Below are 24,254 nucleotides of genomic sequence, written 5' to 3' on the forward strand. Positions count from 1 at the left end.
CCATGATTCTAACCCGGTCCATGTAGTATATTATAAAATATATTTAAAAGTTCTGGTTTTACAAGAGTGCACCATGCTATCCTTTAATGTGCATTATCATAAAACATTATATATACAAAGCTTTATTGTCTTAAACCAAACAATGAGAAAGGATAACTAAAACACCAAACAAAAACTAAATATTACATCTTCAATAATAAAAGTATTAATTATCGGTTAATATTCTGTAATTAAAAGTTAATTATAGAATAAATTAACTTTAATAATAATGATAATGCGTGAAATCAATACCAATCGAGTAGTAAAGTTTAAATATAAAATAAATAAGCAAGTATACATAACTCCAAGCTATTGTTTGTTTGAACGATTTCTTATACATGATTATTAGCAGAATGGATACCAAAAACTTCAAGATATTGAATGATCTTGGTGATGCTAATGACAAATCAATTATGTTGGTAAGGGTCTTAAGAAATAGGATAAACAAACCATGTGTTTGACAAACCTCTGATCATTATTTTTCTAGATTTGATATTACAAGACGAAGAGGTAAGACTTGATTATAACTATAATAATTACTTTATGTTTTGTACCAAATCAATTATGTGTTTTTTAAGGGAAATAAAGTTCATGCTTCAATACCAAAGCAGTTCATAAGTTGCTTTGATAACAAGATAAAAGAATACAGCTGGTATAAAATCTCAAAAGCAAGTTTTGGAGCATATTCTGATATGTACAAGTATGTGGAAAACTCACATAGCGTAAAGCTTTCCAAAGACTGATGTAAAGTTATGTGATGATTTTGTTGATGACATTCACGCATTCAACTTTACAACCATTGGCACGCTGCTTTCTGACTTAATCCTTTTTGACACATGTGTTGGTTAGTACATTTACATATTAAGGTTTCATGTTAGATTTGTATTGACCTAATAATAAAAATTAATGTTTTGTTTATATTATCAGCAGATGTTATTGAAATCACTAAAGATAATGGGTATCTTAGTGACATCACAAAGAAAAACGGTAATCCTGCCAAAGTGTTAGAAATCGGCTTATATGGAAGCAAGTAAGTATTTTAATAATCAAAGAATTATATATCAAACATTTTTAATTAACAATATTTATATATTTATTTCAATGGCAATAAAATCGGTATCATTTTTTAGGATTCGTATTCGATACAAATTCTATCTTACATTGAACAGAATCTAAAAGAGGCTCCGGTGGTTGTTATTTTACACTTTGTTGTATACAAACCTTTTAAAGGTTATCTAATACTGGTGAGAGGATCTCTATTCCAAGAATCTCCTTGACACCTTCTTACAAAAACATAGCATTCACGTTTACAAGATAATAATATCTCTTATCAGTTTGCTTTGCTCTTACAACATACAAAAGTCAAGGACAACCATTAAGTAGGGTGGGTATGTACTTAAAGAACGATGTCTTTTCACATGGACAACTGTATGCCGCACCATCAAAAGTTACGAGCAAAAAGGTTTTGAAGATGTTGATTCTAGACAAAAATAGCAAGCAGGCTATTAAAACAACAAATGTCAATTTCAAATAATTTTTTTTATTTGAAATAAAATTAATTGTTATCACTTACAATATTATAATTTCTGGATTTAATAGAATTTTATAAATTCATGACGTGCAACAACAAAAATAACATCACAACAACAATGATTTATGGATTAGTAGAATTTTATAAATTCATGATGTGTACTAACAATAGTATAAGGTAACGGGTAAAACTAAGCTTAAACAATAATTAAAAAAAAACCGCTTAAAAGTAACCTGCGTAACACACGAATTTATAAAATGAAAAAGCTAGTAAGATATATAGTTTTCTAACAAAGTGTAAGAAATAAGAACCAGCACTATTGTGCTATGTGCCGATCCTTACAATTAAATGAAAAAGGTATTTACGTCTTCTGATTTATTTTATTTTTGGCAAATAGAAATTACAATTAATATTTATCCCTTATTTCATTCAACCATATATACGATTTCTTTGTAAACCCATTGCTTTATAAATTACTAGGATACAGCTCGCGTGATACACGTATGGTTAAAAAACAACAAAAAAGTTAAATTTAGTAATATAATAATAACATACGTTATAGATTCATAAGAAATGGTTAGGTTCAAATAAGAAGTTTGATTTTTCTAAGAATGCTAGGAAAGAGGGTATTTTAGTCTAACACTTTAATATCAAAACTCAATTACTTTAATCTCAAAACCCACTTACATTAATTTCAAAAACCCACTTACATAAAACCCAATTACATCTTCACTCATCTCCCACAACCACCACCACTCCACCGCCCACCGCCACAACCGTCACCCAGCGCCACCACCTCGCCGGAAAAGTCCGAAAAAACACAATGAAAAACACTACAAAAAACACAATGGAAAAAACACAATGGAAAAAAAACACAATGATAAAAACACAATTGTATGACACAATGGAAAAAAAATAATGAAAAAAAAACACAATAAAAAATACTATTATATAACACAATTTTGTAAAACACAATTTGATAAAACACAATTTGTAAAAAACCCACTATTTTTTTTAATTTTTATATTACAATATGGTACTCATATAAAAGATAAAAAGACACTCGTTATTATGGTGAATTTGTTTTTCAATAAAAACATCGTAAAAAAAAGTTATGGACGTTTAAAAATGATGGGGAAATTTGACATGTGCCTTGCATGTGGAGAGAGAAAATCAACAAATGTTTTATTCCTTTTATACCCTTCCACTTATTTTCACACTTGATTACCCCCTGAACTAATCTCAACCCTCCATGTTCAAAATCAATGGACAAGATTATTTCTTATACTTCCTACAAAAACTATACTTTCTATTATAACCTAACTCTCATAAGATATTAATAATGATAAACAAAATTTTACAATTCATAAATCTCTAAAAGTCTCTTTGAATACAACATTGGATGTTAACTTAATTGTTTAACGATTTTCTTGTATTAATTACAAATGAATTAACAATATATCATTTATAAGTCAAGAAATTCAACACAATAACTATTAAGTGGAGTTGGTAAGCATCTTTAATTTGAAACATAAGGTTTTGGGTTCGATACTTGTATCACACAATAATTTGTTTTCCAAAATTTTACAAAATGTTATCTTCATATAAAGATGGTTGTATTAGAAGAGAAACCGGATCATGGGTTATAGCATAACTAAACGGGTTCATGCTCCATATTGTGTTTGGAAGAAGAGAAGATAAAATAGGAAACTGCTCACGTGGTATCTATGTGGAAGCCTAGAATGATGCTACGTGAAAAAAATCATGTTGCTTTAATATATAGTTAGATTAGATTAGATGTGTAGCTTAAATCATGGTTTTATTTGTGAGTTCCTAAATAATTTTTCAGATATTCCACGCTACAGTTAGAAGCAATATTTGATAAAGTTAGAATAAAACCATGAAGACCTACTCCGTGGTCTCACAACAGCAGATGAGACGGATATCAGCGCGGCGGCGATGACGACGAAGTCTATCCTTAGGAAGGGTGGCACCAAAAAGGAAGATTACGTGTTTGACAGGTCGAAACGGGAAAAGAAGAAAAAGAAACCGAATGCGGTACAGTTTAATGTTGGGGAGTTGACAAGTTCAACAGAGAATCCAAAACTAAATAAGAAACCATCAAAGAAGGCGAAGGTAAAGATACCAGTTGTGTTGGTTGATTGAATTTATATGTTTGTTGGAACTTATTAAACAATTGTTTTCCAGAGACATTCTTTTAGCATCAATTATTCGGTTCGTGTTCGTCAACATTTATGAATAAGTTCTTATTGTCATTGAAACACTTTCCTTTAATCGTTGGTATATGCTAAGCTATATATTAACGAACTTGTAATTAGGTCATTTGTGTTAAGTTGTGTCAGTTCGTTAGATTATGTTTTGTGAATCATCATAACCAAACTACAGTATGTTATAGTAAACAAATTATGGTTATGTGATTTCCCAATTGATATAAGTTTGGTTAGTCAGTTTATGCATTACTCGAACCTGAAGTGTAGTCACCGTTTCTCGTATTGGTTACAACCAAAACAATTTTAAACCGCTTGACATCATTTGTCCGTCATAATAAAATAATTAATAACCCATGAGCTTTATTAGCACTTTCCACTGATTCTCTATGGATTCAGCATCTTACTTGCCTTTGCTAGTAACGGTAATTTTATAAATGTTTTTTATTGACCTTTTGATATCGATCACACCTCAAGTAATAGTGTTGAACCATCATGATCACTCCTGATGATGTTGACCTTGCCAAGCTACTGGGAAGGCTTCCCAAGGCTAGTGTATGCAATCGAGGCTATCAAACATTCTGGGAAAACCAAATCTTTGTTGATGGACCTCGCATATTTTTTGTGTGTCACTCGAAGTTGTTCTCCTCAAATATTGTTACCATAAAGTTCAATAATACCTAATAATAATAATAATTTTAACAATATTAATAATTTTAACAACAAAATAATACGGCTTTAAAAAAACAATTAAAATAATGGATATTATAATAATGTTGACAATAAAAATAATACTCACCTTCGCAGAATAGGTGAAGGGTCTCACGAGCCACTGTTTCCGTTATTTGTAAATACTTTCCATGTTTTCGTTCGAAGTCCCATATGCCAGTTGACGAATTACCATTGTGCATTTTTGCAAAGGAGGAAAACCTACTTTACGTCTTGCATCCTTCTTTTGTTGGAAATATTTATACTCGCGCTCTAAATCAACAATTTGTAAAAATAATTGGCGAATCATTCGAAAACGGCGTTGATAATTTTTTCGAATAAAAAATTGGGTTTGTGGAAAAAGTAATCTCTTATCAACTGGTCATGACCACCTTGATGATCCTGTTCAAGCGGAGGTCGTCTTGTACGTGTTTGTTAACTTTCACAATGCGTGACTAATAGCATAGCAGTCTCTCGAACCGTAGCAAATATCGCTTCATCCTCTGAATCCGAATCGGGAATAGCGTCGGACTCGGTAGGGGTGATAAAAGCCGCGTGTATATTCGGATGTTGAAGTGCATATTTTGGAGAAAAGTTCGTAGGGCGTTAAATAAATGAGGTATATATAAAAAGAAAAATGGATTTTTTTTAATAGTTAACGGTCGGTCATGAGACCGTTGGGAAACATGGATGGACCCACCACTTTTTTCCCATACCGCCCATCTTCCCCAAGCCACCCCTCGCTGGTTTTCCTCGCCAACACCTCCCCCTTGTCGCCCCTAATCCACCAATAGTGTATCGTCTTATAATGGAAAGAGCATAGCGAGAAATTTCTTTAGAGTGAGATGAGAGAGATATTTCTTTTATTTTTTAATTATTTAGATAAATTACATAAACAGACCTTTTATGATAAGAAAAACAAAAATACTCTCATGTGTTATGTACATGACTGGATTTAACAGATAAATTTGACATTCGTTGGACCCAAGAATGCAAAGTGTGAAACATGTGCGTTTTTGGAACACACGCTGTTTTTATTAGGTAAATTAGATAATATTAGCATACTTTTGTCATTGATCGATAATAGTCTTAATTGAGAATATTCATGCTAGAGGTACACATTTTAAAATTCTTTTATCATTGGACGTTCATTAAAAAAATTTAACGGCGTTAAGTTTTATCTGAATTTTAAACTGATGTTTTAGGGCTTCTGATCTGAAGGAGGATACCTAGTCGACCGATGTAAAACTTACTAAGAAACGGTGTTTCAAACGATGAAACAATGCTTCAATTCTGATGTTTGAACTTTTATATAACAAAAATCAAGACTTTTGAATAACCATACAAAAAGATAATCTTTAATTTACTAACTATTTAATATATTTATCTCCAGCAAATTACTTTTCACCGTCAAAACTAAAAAACTAAAATTTATTCATAACATTCTATTTTTTTCACTTCATTTGTTAAAGGTTAACCTGCAAAATACAAGTACATGCAAATCCTGGTATATTATTATTCTTTTTTTATTATTAAAATTTTAATTGTTTTTTACAAGTTCTGTCAAAGGCCATGTGGTTTAGCAGTATCCAAAGGTCATGGTTCGAACTTTACCTAAAGCAATTTGTTCCAGGTTGAGGAGTACTTGAGTTAGGGGTTGTCCAGTTGTGGGTTTTCTTCAGGCTGAGTGAGCTGGTCACCAGGTTTTGTTCTTCGGACCGTATAATGATTCATTTGTCAGGGTGATCCCGACTTTCGGTGCTTTGCTTTAAAAAAAGCATTTTAAAATAAATGATACATGACTGAGGATCCCGCTTAGAGATCACAAAAATCTACTCAGTGTAAGTATATGTAGGTTCGAGGCACATTTAAAATGCCAAATTTGTTGATAATTGATGGTAACGCCAATTAGAGAATAGAGACTATGTCACGCCTAGGCTTAATCGCCACTAACACTTCCAAGTTGGAGTAAATCACCAATATCAAACCCAATTCTACATATTTTTGTTAATCGCCACCAGCAGCCACAATTACCGGCATTTTCTACCAACCCCTCATACATTCTCTAATAAAGACCTTACACACCTAGATATTGCTAATTCGCCACTATTAAATGTAAAAACCCTATTTGTGATTGAGATAAAAAGTAAACCTCTCAATGTAATCAAAACCCATAAAAATGCACTAGTTATATATATATATATAGGGGTCGGTTAACGTACGCTAATACACTATCATACATTACGTACGCGAGTATCCAGAACGTACAATTATACGCGATTAAATTTTTAAATACAATTATACGCCACGATACGCCAGTTATCAAAAGGGTATTTCCGTCCAGAACATCCAACTATACTTCCCAAATCTGTTCTTCAATTCCCCCAAATCCATGTTCTTCAAAATTCATCAATTGATTCATCGAGCGTCCATCCATATCAATATAATTCAACCGTCGATTGGTATTAAACTAATTTGCAGGTTGATATCAAACTAATTGAGTTATATAACCCTAAAAATGTTCGTTACCTGCAAATAAAACCTCAAACGCTAATACGTTCTGCTAATACGTTGTGCTAATACATTCTACTGCTAATACTTTCTGCTAATACGTTCTACTGCTAATACTTTCTGCTAATACATTCTACTAATACGTTCAAATCTTAAACGTTTAATGTCAAAAACCCATCATCCAGAACTCAAAATTGATCGATTGAAGCTTCAAATTGATGATTAATTGAATCGATTTCAAAGATTAATCGATCAACTGGCTCCAATTTCAATTTGTTGATGGCGTCGGCGAGCGGAATGGCGCCGGCTTCGGCGATTAAAGGGCGGCTTTCGGGGTCGTTTTTGGAGATGAGGCGGAGCTCGCATAAGGATTGGGTGCGGGTTTGTTTGGAAACGGAGCTGAGTTTGCCGACGAGAGGATTAGTGTAATTGTGGTTTTGGGTTTTTAAAAATCAACGGTTAGAAGTGTCGCGTATGTAATGTACGATAAAGGATTATTGTATTTTATCCTTTATCTATATATATATATATATATATATATATATATATATATGGTAAGGATCCTAAGAGAACCCTTGGCAAATTAAGAATTTTGAGAACCATTTTGGACCATTAAAAAAAACCTCTATAAAAATATTTATAAAATTATAAAACAAAAAAAAAAGAAAATTTTAAAAAAGTAAAAAAAACCAAAATTCTTATATTTCATTCCAGTTTCATTCAAAAAAACCAATTTTTTTTAATTCGTATTATCCCTATACACATATATATACTTTCATTTAATCTCTAGTTACTTAATGTATACATATGTACATTATCATTTACCTTAAATTATACATATGTGTATAGAAAAAAAACATATGTGTACATATATGTATAATTTAGCTAAACCTAAATTTTTTTTTTCGTTTTTTTTCTTTAATTCGTATTATACCTATACATATGTATACTTTCATTTAATCTCTAGTTACGTAATGTACACATATGTACATTATCATTTACCTTAAATTATACATATGTGTATAGAAAAATAACATATGTGTACATATATGTGCATATTATACATATATGTATAATCTAGCTAAACCGAGAATTTTTTTTTTATAAACCGGGATGATAAATAAGAACTTTGGTTTTTTTACTTTTTTTTAATTTTGTGTTTTTTTTGTTTTATGATTTTTTTATTTTTGGGTTTTTTTGTGGTCCAAAATGGTTCTCATAGTTCTCAATTCCCAAAAAGTTCTCACATGATCCTAATTCTATATATATATATATATATATATATATATATAGGGTAAAGTTAAAATGAAAACCCACTTGAGTTGTGAAAACCCGCGAAAACCTTATATAATATCGTTTTTTTTTGTGACATGTAATATATGTTGTAACATTTAATACAAAACATCGAAACATCAAAAGAAAATGTTTTGCTATTTTTTAACATTTTTTTACTAATTTTTATATATGTTTTCAGAAGAGAGAAAAAGTTATTTTTATATTTACATTTTTTATTCAATTTAATTGGGGACCACAAGATTTAAACATTAATTAAAAACACGTGGTTGAGAATGTGTTTCTAGAGTTTTCACAACTCAAGTGGGTTTTCATTTTATACTTATCCTATATATATATATAAGAAAAAAATTCTTACAATCGTTTAACCAAACACGGACAAATGTCTAAACAATAAACCTAGCTCCTAATATATAAGAATAAATGGTAGTTTGTATATTTAACAAAATGTCCTTAAGGAAAAAAAAATAAACAAATTTAAATAACTAAAAGATGGTCCACATCTTCTAACTTGCTCCACGCTCCAGTTTCTTCATGTGGGTCATCGGTTAAATCGGTTAAACCGTTTACGGGTCAAATGCTTCTACATCATAAACTGTCAGCATCAACAATACACTAACTCGTAAAACTATTCCAAAACAATATTCGAGAGAGCCTTTACCTTAACCCATACGTGTTTCAGCAGGCCTTACTATAACTAGTTTATCTATAAATATACGGACCCATATTTTTCCACCGCGACGTGCATTTCGTGTCATTGCTCGTCGACCTGCATACCCCGTAGGCTGAGGAGCAAAAGGAGGAATCCGCCCGAGGAGGGGCTCGCGTCTGATTAGCTAGTTGGTGAGGTAATAGCTTACCAAGGCGATGATCAGTAGCTGGTCCGAGAGGATGATTAGCCACACTAGGGCTGAGACACGGCCCAGACTCCTACGAGAGGCAGCAATGGCATCAAGTTGTTAGGACTTGAGTCGCTGACGATATTGATGCTAGTGACGATATCTTTGATATGGAGCCGGAACTGCTAACTAGCATGAATGCGCTAACTATGAATATGATGCTGAAGATGAAGACCTACTTTATATCACCCTTCATTTCGAATTAGCAATACAAGTTTTGCCACTTGTTACTCCCACATTAAAACTCACCACTTTTAACAAATTTACCATTCTTAAAAGTTTATGCTTCAAAATTTGTTAATTTGATATTTACTTCATTTTTTTTTTCAAATATTTGATATTTATAATAATTTTTTACTTTAAAACTATTTTAAAGGCTATTGTGCAACGACTATGTATTAATATTGTTTAATAGGTTTATTGTTTCTTGTATATCGTTCATTTATTAAATATTGTATTTTTAAGAACTACCCGTATAATAGATGGGTCTCAAACTAGTTTTACCAAAATAGTAATATCAAGGTCTAGTGGTATGGTGTTCACTTTTTCAAAATGAATATATATTTAATTTACTAAGAAGAACATGAAACTAAGAAGAATTTAAGACGATGTTTACATTTTGTCAAACTTGGCCCTTCTTGATAAGATCAGCATGTTATTTTAATTATATATATCTTTTATATAATCTTTTTTCTTAAAAAATATTACTATTTAAAATCTTCACCGTAGTAAGACAGTGATAAAGAAGTTAAATTAAGAGAACTTTTAAACCAACAACATAAATATCTATAGTGATTTGAACAGATTTTAACTAATTCATCATGCATCCACTTTATTCACCAAGAAATTTTCCTCATAAAAGGGTTGACCACCTTTTTAACTAATCACTAATAATTAAGTTAGTGATTAGCTCATTGGTTTTCACTTATCAAGGTAATAACCACATTATTTCTTTGAGTAATTACTAGTCAGTAGTCACAAATTGCTTTATGTTTGAGAAGGGCATCACTTAAATTTATACAACGTAATCTAATTAACTGTTAAAAATATATTATTGCATGAAGAATATTTAACATTTTACTCTTCTTAATCAAAAATTTTTTTTCTAATATAGAAAGTGGTTAAATGTCAAGACATCACGATAGATATGACTTTAGAAGTTTGAAACTGTATATGCAAGAGAACGGTAAAATGTGAGAGTAATGCACTAATGCAACTATGGAATACAACTTTGAAAATATCCAATATATCACGATAGATATGACTTTAGAAGTTTTAATATTTATGTGTAAGAGACTAGTAAAATGTGAGAGTTATGCAACTATGGAATACAAGTTTGAAAAGATCCAAGGTATCACCATAGATATGACTTTAAAAGTTTTAATTGTGCAAGAGACTAGTAAAACGTGAGAGTTGTGCAACTATGAAACACAGGTTTGAAAAGATTCAAGATATCATGATAGATATGACTTTAAAAGTTTTAGTTTGTGAAAGAGACTAGTAAAACATGAGAATTATGCAACTATGGAATACAAGTTTGAATTTGTATTTGCAAGAGACTAGTAAAATGTGAGAGTAATGCAACTACATAATACAGCTTTGAAAAGATCCAAGACATCACGATAGATATAAATTTAGAAGTTTGAATTTGTATGTGCAAGAGACTAGTAAATGTAACACCCCGGCTTTAAGCGTAATACGCCCGGGTGTAACGTACAGATCATTCATAAGCTCGTAACGCTATTAAAGTGACATTAATTATCATTTCATATCATCAAAGGCACACACATTATTCATAAATAAAAACAAAAGATAACACTTCATCGAAAAGTAAACAAGTTCTTTATTTCAAATATCCTAAGGCAAACTAATGATCTTCGTCCTTAGCACACCATCGATTCAACCTATAACACGTTGAGAATAATATATTTTGTCAACAATTAAGTTGGTGAGTTTTCATAAGTTTTTGTGTATACATATATATAGGAAACTCGCGATTCATCAATCGTAATGCAATAATTATTCAAGCGTAAAGTAAATGAAAGCAAGTAATGTCGTCCTCCCGATCATTTAGCCGAAGCCGTTGAAGTCGGGGAAATGAGAACCACCTTACGTAAAAAACCGGAGTCGTAACGTTAGATGGCGCGGGTACGTCCCGTCGGACCCTCCCACTATGTGCATGCATTTGCGTTTGCGTAACTTCCACCATAAAAACAATAAACACATTGCAAGCAAGTTCACGTATAATCATAAACAATATGCACGAATAATATTAACATGTACGATATAAGTGAATCGGTTTGTAAACAATCACATAACTAACGAAAGAAAAACTTGTAACGTGCTACCCCCAAAATATTATAAAATGTTAAAATGGGGTTATGAAGAACTCACTTGGAATAAGGAATAAGGTACGAGAAGACGGTAAAGGTTAGAGCAAGCTAGTTGGTCTCACGATAATTCCCGACAATTTGTCCTAATTATTTAAGTGTAAATGAAATAATTACTTAACGAACTAAATGAACAAGACACATAGAGATGGGTTTGCAACGGATTTGGGGTCGTTAACGTACTAGTTATGTTTTATAGATTTTTGATAAAGGTGTCATCAAATTCTATTAATTTTAACGAAGGGTTATATTTGTTTATTATAGAAAAACATTTACAATATAAATACCGTCTAATCTATGAAGACGTTTTAGGTGCTAGTTTAACGAAGTTCCATTTAAAATGATAAGAAACACATTTATTATTATTATTATTATTATTATTATTATTATTATTATTATTATCTTTGTTATTGTTTAGGTAAAAATAAATATATATAGATATACAAGATTATACATGTTTATATATTTAAATATATGAATTTGAAATTTTATTTTAGAAGTTTATCGGGGTTCGGTTTGCTTAAACGAGTATAACAATATAGTTTTAAATGTAAATATAGTTTTTATATTAATTAAAACCAAATAATGATAAAAATAAAAATAAAACAAAAACCGGACCAGGGGAGGGTCGAACCTGCGCCCCTGGCCGGGTCTCGTGTTTAAGGTGATATGCACTGGCCATCTGTGCCAGTGTCTAATTTGTTAATACAAACAGAAACAAATATATATAACCAGATATGCAAACAAGCCCCCAAATCATATAAACCCTAATTTGAAATCGGATCTTATACCCTCTGTCAATCAAAATTGACAGAGGGGTTTTGAAGAGGGTTAAATCGCGATCATAATGCACGTTACAATTACCTGAAATGGTTACAGATTGTATGAGAACGGCGAGTTAGGGTTTCGGCTTGATGAAGAACTTAAACGTGGTCAAGAACTATAACAATGATGCAATTAGGATAGGGTTTTGTTTCGTGATAGTGAGACAATGGTGTGGTGTTCGTTAATTGGATTTTAGGCTCGTATTTATAGGCTAACAAGATCAAAACTGATCCGCGGCCTATGTTTATGCGATTTTGATTATATTAACTTGATTGACGGACTGTTACACCATGTATATGATGATTATGATTCGCAGAGATTACAGATTCGTTTAATTGGCTTAAACGAAGCAAAACTGATGGGGGAGGGGTGGGGGGGCTGCGAGATCGACGGGGAGAGGAAGAAAGGGGGGAAAAGATTTTGGTTATTTTGCAATATAGTCCTTGTGGTTTGGGCTGGGTCCATAAATTGATTAAACTGAAGTTTAAGGTCTGAAAGTGAAATTACTCAATTCTTTAATACAATACGGACAAAACGAAAGACATAATAAATACGTTGACATTTTTAATAATTATAGAGATCCAATTACAAGACGGGAAATAAAACAACTACATTTATTAACGAAAAATGACGAATGTCACAGTAAAATGTGAGATTAATGCAACTACATAATACAACTTTGAAAAGATCCAAGATATCACGATAGATACGAATTTAGAAGTTTGAATTTGTTTGTGCAAGAGACTAGTAAAATGTGAGATTAATGCAACTACATGATACAACTTTGAAAAGATCCAAGATATCACAATAGATATGAATTTAGAAGTTTGAATTTGTATGTGCAAGAGACTAGTAAAATGGGAGATTAATGCAACTATGGAATACAACTTTGAGAAGATCCAAGATATGACATGACTTTAATTTTTAATTTGTATGCCCAAGACTCCAAGAGACTAGTAAAATGTGAGAGTTATGTGACTGTGGAATACAAGTTCGAAAAGATTCAAGATATCACGATAGATATGACTTTAGAAGTTTGAATTTGTATGTGCAAGAGACTAGTAAAATGTGAGAGTAATGCAACAGTGGAAAACAAATTTGAAAAGATCCAAGATATCATGATAGATGTGACTTTAGAAGTTTGAATTTGTATGTACAAGAGACTAGTAAAACGTGAGAGTAATGCAGCTATGGGATATAACTTTGAAAAGACCCAAGATACCCCATACTCCATCCGCTGTCAATTCGTAGATTACGTCATTTATTATTGCGGGGTCATGTCCTTTAACTGTAATAAGTACAGTAGGCGTCCCTTAACCTCGTATTTTGTATAAAATTGCCTCACTTGACCTAATGAACATAAAATTTTGGGGTTAAGTTTAGTCATGTGAACCACATATGAGGTTACCCCCGCCCATCCTCTTCTTCTTCTTTCTCTCTCTCTCTCTCTCTCATAAAACATTGGATAAATGCATCTCCACTAGACTTTCAGTGTCGACCGTTCTAAGTGCCCCAAGAAGGTATCTGTCTAGGAAATTGGTGATAAACAATCGAAGATATCATGAATTTGCACTGAACTTTGGGAAGGAAAGATTGAAGTAATCAATTGAGGCAAAAGAGCACGAATAAAATTGAAAAACAACAACAAATTAAAATCACAAGAAAAAATCTAACCAGTGATGTTTTGTAGAGCAACAAAGATATTGATAAGGCCTAATCAAGGATGAATTGGGAGATTACAGACTCGTTCATGTTGTTCTCATGGATCCAACTTATTCTATAGATCATCTAGTTCATGATTTGCTTTCGTCTTCATCCTCTTCCTAAGTCCTAAGACACCACCACTGTCAATCCCATCGATTGTGTATTATAGATGATGGGTAGAATTATTTTTTTTTAAAAAGGCATCATCTTATCATCAAATTTTTACTTGTGTATGATAATGTGGTCCAAATCGAACATGTTGGCATGTTGCAACACTAAGGGAAAGAAGAAGACATGTTACGTTTCTATTGATCGGGTCTCCTCGATTTCGTTCTAAACAAGAAAAAGAGTCCCATGTTTACACGTGTTCCCGGGTCCTTAAGAAAAGAAAATTTAAAAAAGTGATAAAATATTTGTGTTCTTGAGTTTTTTAATTTTTTTAATTTAAAAGAAGCTAGTGGAAAGAGAAGAAAGAAAAATATTAAAAATCTTCCCTTCAAACTTTCATTACAAAATATGTAGATTTATTATGTAGAAACTAAAATAAGATTTCAACATTAACTAATTTTACCCTTCCACTTAATATAAAGCTAAATATCTTAAAAGATAAAGTTGTAACTCTTTTTTATTTTATTTTTAAGTCGAAAACAGCTAAAATTGTGCTTCCTTCCTTTCATTCGAACTCTGAAACACGAAATCACATTATATCTTTCTCATCCCATTCCGTTAGGGTTGTTATTTTCATCCACAACTCGAAACCTGACCCGAATAACTATTAACCCGAAATTGCCCGCACTCGTAAAACCCAAACCCCAATCTTACAAGCCCGAGTACAAGCAAGTTGAGTACCGAGTACTTTTTAATATGTTTCGGGTAACCCCGAATAACCTATTTGACTAAGCCTTCTTTTCAGTTGTTATGTCTGTTGCCTTAGTATATTTAATAAATATTGCTGCCTATCCAAATGATGGTAGTGAAACGTGAAAAAATCTAAATAAAAAAACCATAAATCATGTTAGTTTTTAAATATCACGTGGTTCAAAGAGAAAATTTTCATATTACATCATGCTAGCTTTGTTATATAGCATATTTTAGAAAAAAAAATATATGAATATTGTTCAATACACCTTATATATAGAAAAGGAAACATGTGTTATCCCACAACTACAGGCATCTTTAGCAAGAAAAACATTTCATCTTTGATCAATGTTAACGTGACTTGTTAAATGATTGTGTATTTTGGATTATATGGTTTGTTATTTGCTTATGCAAGTTAATATTTGTAGATGAGATATTTTCTTAAATTTTAGCATATATATATTTTTAGTTTTTTAGGTCAAATACTCGAAATCTGATTCACCCGTACTCATAAAACCTGAACCCGAATAAACCGGGAGAGATTAGGGTCACGTGTGAATACTCAAAATAAATTTTCAAACCCAAGAAACATAGAAACTAAAAGTACAACCAGAATAACATCGTTGATCCCATCCCTTTATTTTTCCCTTCTTAATTCCATTTCACTTCTATAATTTCTTTTTATCCATTAAACACGAGAACACAAGTTATTAACCACATGGTTAATATTATAATGTGGAAGTGAGAGTCTGAGTCTAAACTTTTATTTCCATCATATTCGTTTGAAAATTCTTGGTCCATGAGAAGACGAGATAGAGATTTGTATTTGAAAGAGATAGTTAGAGGAGAGAAATGTCTCTTTTATTATTATTTTTTTATATATTATTGAAGTAAATTACATACATAAAAGGATTAAAAGACAAAAATACCGTCATGTGCTATGTAACGAATTTGACACCTGTTGGACCCAAGAAGGTAAAGTGGCAGCATGTGAATTTTATGAACATCCGCTCTTTTTATTGAAGTTGAAGTACATTATCCGTGAGTCACCCTATAAATCTTAAATAAAAAAAACTATAATATTTAATTTACTATTTTAGCCTTTATTCAATTCTATTCATCTCCAGCAATTATTAATTGTAAGTTTCTTATCGGTGGAGGTATTACTATTCCTTTAGATTGGTGAGAATGGTTTATCAAAAACAGAAGAATGACGGCATTAACAATGAGATTAGTTAAAATAGGTTAACGATTAGGGTTCTTGAAACATGTTACATATTATGGTACTAGTTGCTTAAATCTATGTGTTTGAGGACGAAGTTTCTGGTTTTTGAAATATATATGTTTTTATGTTTGATTGGCATATTGAAAGAATGAAAGGGCTTTTAAACTTCCTTTTTCTTGTTTTTGTTAAGGTGGCTTGGGGTACTGGAGTTTGTTAATTTTAAACTTCTTTTCATTGCATATTCACCAAAATTATGCGAATGTTAATGTTAGGGTAAACATAAATTACCACCCAGAAGACCAATTTCTTTTAATTCAATGATGATATTTTATCAGTTCTAGAACTCATGGAGCGTTTTTTTCCCAAGGGCACATCATTGACTAAATCTTCCACATCATACGTAGACTTGTTGACTCACATATATTTATTTTGCTATATAAATCAAGTAATACCGAAGAATCTAAAATCATACTTTTAAGTTGCTGGAAAATGAAGTCCGTTCGCTTCATTCTATGCTTTATTGTTCTTTTAGCACTTCTTATAATTTCTTATGCGGGAAGAACTTATCCATCCCACGCTCATAGTCCACAAGGTATGTGACATGTATAAATAATATACTAGGCGGGTGCCCGCGCGATGCAACGGGTATTTGAAAACATGTCTTGGTAATCATGTAACAATTATGGGTGTTCATGGTTTGGTTTAAAATCTTGAAATCATGGTCATATTTTGGTTTCACAATTGGTTTTTATCATTTACTTTCAGTCGATTAGTAGATTCCAGAATTTTCAAAATGTAGTGAATGGTTTAGTTTGCAGTTTATAATGAAAGCTGTCCATATAAACCAGACCACACTGTAAATGTTTAATGCATTTTAATATTTTTGATTGCTTAGTATTAGATATGTTTTGTTATATAAACACACACACACACACATATATATATATATAGGATTAGTATCATTTAAGAACTCTTAAATTATTTAAGAACTTGAAGGAACTCTTAATAACTAACGTTTTTTATAAAAAAATTTGTATGTTAATGTTATTTAAGTGTAGTTTTATCAGTTTTGACATCTATATTTACGATTACAATTATGAAAATTAGTTTTTTACGTATATCTATGTTTTTTTTACCCATATGTAAATTTTTAGCACATAAATTTTACACATGTGTAACTTGTGATTTATATATGTAGTCAAAATTTTTTTTTATAAATATGATAAAACAAGTCTCAAATAATGTTAATATATAAAAAAAGTTAAATAAATATTTGGTTTTTAAAAGTTTCTAAAAGTTCTTAACTTTTTTTGAGTTCTCAAATGAAACTAACCCTATATATATATATATATAGAAAACATGATCAAATACATTTTATTCTTAACATGAAAACAGTGAGAACTAATTTACTGTTATTATTAGGTTTATTTTTATAAATGTTTGTTGTTATTTTTTGTTCGTATTTGTTAATTTTCGATTATGAGACGTTATAAGTATTTGCTTATTTATATTTTGTTGTTATTATTAATTTTTTTCTTTTGCTGATATAACTATTTGCTGGTATATGCTGTTATTATTTTGTTCTTGATTTTGATTCTTTTGTTGTAATTTTTTGATTTGTTTCTTTGTTATTATTAATAATTGTTTATGTAGATTGATATTGTAGTTGGTATAGTTTCTTATGTTCTCATTTTTTTATAAATTAGTATTATTTCCTACGTTCTCATGTTAAGACTAAAATACACATGAGCTTCCCCTATATATATATATATATACACATATATATATAGGGTAAGGTTAAAATGAAAACCCACTTGAGTTGTGAAAACCCGCGAAAACCCTATGTAACATCGTTTTTTTTTTGTTACATGTAATATATGTTATAACATTTAATACAAAACATCGAAACATAAAAAGAAATGTTTTGCTATTTTTTAGCATTTTTTTACTAATTTTTATATATGTTTTCAGGAGAGAGAAAAAGTTATATTTATATTTACATTTTTTATTCACTTTAATTGTCGACCACAAGATTTAAATATTAATTAAAAACATGTGGTTGAGAATGGGTTTCTAGAGTTTTCACAACTCAAGTGGGTTTTCATTTTATACTTAGCCTATATATATATATATATATATATATATATATATATGGTGAGAATCGTAAGAGAACTTTTTGAAATTGAGATCTTTAAGAACCATTTTGTGCCACAAAAAAACCCTTAAAAATTATTAAAAAATATTATAAAACGAAAAAAAAAATTTAAAAAAGTAAAAAACCAAAAGTTTTTATTTTTCATCCATGTTTCATTAAAAAAACCGTAACTATACACATATCTATATTTTTATTTAATCTCGATTTACATAATGTACACATATACATGTTATCATTTATCTTAAACTAAATTTACTGTTGAAGCTTAAACTGTGAAACCAAACAGAACCAAACCGTTAGTAACGGTTTAGTTTCAATTTTCAATTGTTCAATTTTAATTTTCGATAATAAAAAATTCGTTACTAACAGTTGAGCTCATAAGTTTAACTTAAAAATATCAAAACTGGCATTGAACACCCTTATGTAAAATATCAATTTTTTTTTAAAAGTGAAAAAACTATAATAATATCATACTCAAATTAAAGAGCATAAAAATCTCATTTTGATTGTGCAATTTTTGTAAAAAAACACTAACGTATGAAAAAGTTATAGCCTTTTAAAGTCGTAGGGGGTGGTTGGATTGAAATTGAAATAAAAAATATAATATGGTTAAAGATGAAGAGTAAACTTGTAAGTTGGTTGAATTGTGTTTAAAATACAAGTTTATCCCTTTTTGTACATGTACATTATGCATTAAGATGTGTAAAACTCTTAAAATCAAGTGTCTTGATTTGCCATTGTCTCATGCATTATATATAGTATAGTATAGATAATTGCAAAATGGCTCATTGGTTTTATGGCGAGACGGTTTGTGCCCCTCCGTCTGTTAGCGGTGTTAATTTGAGCGGCCTTACCGACTTTTCACCCGTATATAAAATTTACCGATCACTTCGCATCCATATAAGTTTAGTCTCTAGTTAGTTTGCGCCCCTGAGCTACACATTGTTCCTATCGTCGTCGGCTCCCCATCGCCTCCCCACCGTTCCCACTTGTATCAAATCGGATCCCCTAACCAAGGTCGGCCCTGAGAATTCACGTGCCCCGGCCGAGCCGGAAAAAGAATGCCCCTTAAGCCTTAACATACTAAATAGGCTAATAGCTAACCGAGGATTTGTGAAGCTCTCCTAGCATTCTTGATAGATAATTGGTGAATCAACTCTTCGTAGTTTATGTTCTCTAATACTCCGTCCTCGGCATCTATCAATCCTATCATCGCCAAACCGATAAATCTTTCTTGGGGCATTGTGGATCGTAAATAAGATTTTAATAATTACAATTTCAAACAACTTTTTTATGAAGATGCTGCCGTGAGTGCTGATGTTTGAAATCGACGCTGTTGTTATCCAGCCTATTTGTTTCATTTATTTATTTATTTAACTTTTATTGATTAATTTAAAGTAATTGGTCTTTTTTCAATTTTTAATGGGTCAATAAGTCTTTGGGTATTAAAAAAAAGTGGGTCTAAAAGGTGTTTGGATATTGTAAAAATAGTAGGATTATAAGCGTTGGAGTATTCTATATATATAACATCGGGAAATTTTAAAACTTTTTGTGCCCTAAAAAAATGTGTCCCGACCAAGCGCCCATATCACTCACCCTTAGAGTCGGCCATGCCCCTAACCAACCATCTGACGCTACTGCTACTATGAGTACTCCGTCTTCTCTTTTTTTATTTCCATTAACAAATTCTTTGACAAAGGTGGACAAACTAGGTTTTTTTTCGGGAACTGGTTATGAACCAGTTTCGGATTTGGTCCATAAAAGTCATGAACCTTGTCAGGTAGAGGTAGAACTGGTTCCAACGAGTCTGGGTCGAGTCTGGAACCGGGTTTTATGCCCACCTCTACTTTTGAGTTATACTTTCACTCATTAAATAGCATTGTTTACATTGAATAGAAGGTAAACGGACAACAAGTTGTGCCGCTAACCCTTTTTAAGTAACAAAACTAAGTCATTTAAAAATCACATTTATAGATCTTTTAAGCTGAATAGTCGAAAACAAAAGAAATATCATTCACAATCGTGCATGCATTGTATACATGCTTTATCGATGATCAAATGCTTTCTCTGTGCACAGCCGTTAAAGTACAAAGGGGACCTGAAGACTCATGGGGCGGCGGCGAAGGCTGGTGTAACCATTCTGGTAGTAATTGTTTAGGCGGACAAAACTAAAATATGGTGCTGTGATATATATATGATATAAGAACCAACATAAAATATGTATCGTTTAAAGACGTTTGTAAACTACAATGTAAAACATATGTACTCTATTATGTAATAAACTCGTGCCTTTTTCTTTTTATTAACTACTTGGATTCATAATTTTTTTTTTGTAAGTGGGGTGGAGACAAAAGTAGTAGTCATGTTAGAATGGGTCGAAATATAGGCAAGTAGCGGTGTTTACAGTGGCTTAAAATCGCGAAACCATTCAAACCGGCTATTGGTTTGGCTTTGAGGTCGGTTTTATTCTTTTACTTTTAGAGTTCGACAAGACGGTACGAACATCACCGAAATAAGTTCAACTAGAGTTTGTTTGAGCCGATTTTCACCAAAAAAAAAATCATTTTTATGCTACTTAGACAAAATCCTTTTATCTTGTATATATTAATGGCGTATTGGTTTTATTGATCCCAACTTGAGTGTTTTTGTTTTGTATCTTGTGTTATAATATTTTAGAGATATCATTATCCCGCATAAACATGTTCTGACTCTTTAAGACAAACAACTGGTCTGTATTTTAGAGTAAATCGGTTTATCAGAAAGTTAAAAAGGTTTGACGCACTCATCTTTCAGACCTATTTCAGTAAACTTGATAACTTCTGTGTTTGTGATGCTTAACCTATGATAATAGGTTTACATAAATATCTAAATCTTTTTTTGATCTAGCTGCAGACCCTCATTGGTCTGGTTTTATAGTTTCAAGCATTTGATAAGACATTAAGTTGTTTTATAGTTTAAAACTATTTATGAAAACTTTATTTTTGATTTGAAAAGTCGTTTCTTCATATTTAAGAAACATTATCAGCAAGCTTTATTTCTTTTCCGAACAAATGTTTCTTCATGATGAGGATGCTAATATATATTTGTCAAAACCTTTATGCAAAATACTATATTGTTTCTGTTTAGTTTGACTATACTCCAAACTAGGATTCGTCTAGATTAGCATATTCACTAAAGTAATAACTTATATTTTAATGGTTTAACTGTCTAGTGATCCGGACAAAACCTTAACTTATGATACATTGGGTATTGATAATTAGTCGGACAACACTTCTACTAAGATTAAGAGCACGGGAATTTGTCTACGAATTATGATCAGAGCGTCGAGACGTCGTAAAGGCTCATAATCTAATCGTCAGATGCTAGAATTGGTTTATCGATTGTGTGGCACGAATACCAAGGTGACACATTATACTTGATTTGATGAAACTCTCCCCCTTTTCAGCAAACCCATAAACCCTTCCTCGTACCAATTCCTTACTAATGAGCCAGCGTCCATCACCATGCACCAGCCTGTTCATCCGCTTAGCACACAACAACCCACACCACATGACAACCAAATTTCGACGCAAGTCCAAACTTCTCAAAATTAGCATACTATACCCCAAGCTAACCAAAACCTCACCTACTACTACCTTTCGCAGGTCATTTAGTGTACATAGCTACTGTAAATTTAAAACACGTGTCAATTTCCTTTCATTCATTTCTCCACTTTATTGTTCTTGTCACATGAAATATTTCAGTAACTAGAAAATTTCTCACTTTATCACTAGAAAATTTCCACCGGTTAATACTATGCAACAAAGAACTTTTTTTTTGTTAAATACATTTATCTTGGAATATAATGGCGAACCCATATATTAGCTCGCGGCTAGTAGCTCGACTCGATAAAAGCTCGAATAAATCTAGTTAAAAAACACTTGTTTTGAAACAACCTGACCCGAACAAGCTCCTTTATGTAACCGAGCCAAGCTCGAGCCATGACTCGCTCTTAGGTTCGTTTAACTTTGAGCTCCAGCTAAGCCGAGCCGAGCCACCTCGTTTAATTTCAAGCTCGAACCCACGCTACCATGGCATTGCTCGTTTGCAACTATGACTATTTGCCTGAAATAATTAAATACATACATACCTTCTCTACATTTAATTCTTGAGAAATCTGTCTCCCCTTCAAATCTTTCTATGGTGCTGTAGAATAATAATAATAATGGTCAGTGCCCACTAGATTTCATTAGCATCTGTGTTCGCTTATCTTATTATGCTTCTGGTTTCTTCATGAAATTTCTCGTTGAACTGTGCCTTCTATCTTCGATTTAAGATAGGTTTTACAATTTGAGTTTGGATGCATGGCGATTTTAGTTTCAATATTAACAATTACTACTTTAGTGCGCATTTACTTTACTACTGAAATTGCAGCTAGATCTTCTGTCAGATATCGTTCATGATTTGAGTATCTACAAGTTCACTCATGCCTGCACAAGTTACTTATTTTAATGTTTTCTATGACATCAATTGAGAATCAGCAATGCAGGTTCTTTTTATTGTATAGATCTGTTGCTTCTTAATAAACAATTTAATGCCCAATTGCCCGTTTCGAGATCTATAACCTATCTTTTAATTTTGGGATTTAATATGGGATGGACACTTAGGGCTGGCAAACGGGCCGGGCCAGGTGGGTTTCGGTTACGACGGGTTTGAGTCAAAACTGGTCGATTCAAAAAAGGGTTATTTTGTTTTGGATCAGGACGGGTTTAGGTCGGAACGGGGTTACGCGGGTACTGCCGAGTGGCGTGCCTGATGCTGCGTTACGCTGTACCTGCACCAGGCTGCACGTTCCACATGAACCAATGCTGACCCGTTTGAAAAATAACACCAACCCATTCTTACCTGTTTGAAAAATAACATCAACGTATTTTGACCCGTTTCATTGGAAAGGATTGTCTCAATCAACCCACTCTAGGAGAAAAAGTCACCCGCATCAACCCATTTTTGGAATGGGTCAAAATTTTTAGGCCCAGATGGTGTTAGCTGCTGGTTATGTCAATAACATGTTGGGTGCCAGAAAAGAGTATAATTTACTAGCAAGCAAATGTATGAACACTTTGTTTGTTTACAGGAGAAGCAAGCAAAGAAGGAAGCTTTTAGGAAGTATCTAGAGTCTAGTGGCGTTCTCGATGCTTTGACTAAAGGTTAGTCAACTCTTTTAACGGAATCAAATGAACGTAAACATATCATGTATCCTTTTTGCCCTCGGATGCTCATTTTGAAACATTTTATTATTGCTTGTAGTTCTCGTGGCACTATATGAACAGAATGACAAGCCAACTTCTGCTGTTGAGTAAGTTCACACATCTTTGGATAGCCTGCTTTTTATTTCATATGATGTTACATGTTGGAAAACTTATTATTTGGTAATCAGATTTGTCCAGCAAAAACTAGGCGGACCGAGCTTGTCTGAGTATGAAAAACTGCAAGCTGAGATGTCTGATTTGCAAATTAGATACAATGAGCTTTTGACAGTTCATCAAGAAACATGTAGCCAGGTAACCTTGAAGTCAAACTTCTTATATTACAAATTCAGAATTTATATGCTATGTGTTGCGAATTTTGTTGGTAAATTAGATCAAGCTCGAAAGTATTTACCAAAACTCTAAAAATAATTAAATGTAAAGAAATTGTCAGTTTCAAGTTACACTGTATTCTGCTCCATTTTACTTCATAAGTCAAATGATACATTTGTTTTAATTGTTTTGCAGCTTGAGGAATTAAAGAACACACACACTGTGGCATCTTCCAAAGACAATGTTGAAGTGGATCTCCCGAAACCCTAAATATGTTGAAGGAATCTAGGTAAAAGTATGAAGAAAAAGATTGTGTTTTCACTCTAAAAA

The 24,254-nt window shown here is 31.9% G+C and overlaps 1 protein-coding gene across 1 annotated transcript; it reads left to right on the forward strand.

Moving 5' to 3' along the window:
- The first annotated feature begins 3,529 nt into the window (after window positions 1–3,529).
- On the forward strand, window positions 3,530–24,194 carry LOC143623683 (uncharacterized). Its single transcript, XM_077094557.1, has 5 exons — window positions 3,530–3,706; window positions 23,480–23,552; window positions 23,653–23,701; window positions 23,783–23,906; window positions 24,120–24,194. Exons 1-5 carry the CDS (start codon window positions 3,530–3,532, stop codon window positions 24,192–24,194), a joined length of 498 nt encoding a protein of 165 aa, XP_076950672.1.
- The last annotated feature ends 60 nt before the right edge of the window (window positions 24,195–24,254 follow it).

The sequence above is a fragment of the Bidens hawaiensis genome, unplaced genomic scaffold (assembly GCF_021521415.1).
Source record: "Bidens hawaiensis isolate Kalapana, Puna unplaced genomic scaffold, B.hawaiensis_p1.1 tig00000055_1, whole genome shotgun sequence".
Taxonomy (NCBI): Eukaryota; Viridiplantae; Streptophyta; class Magnoliopsida; order Asterales; family Asteraceae; genus Bidens; species Bidens hawaiensis.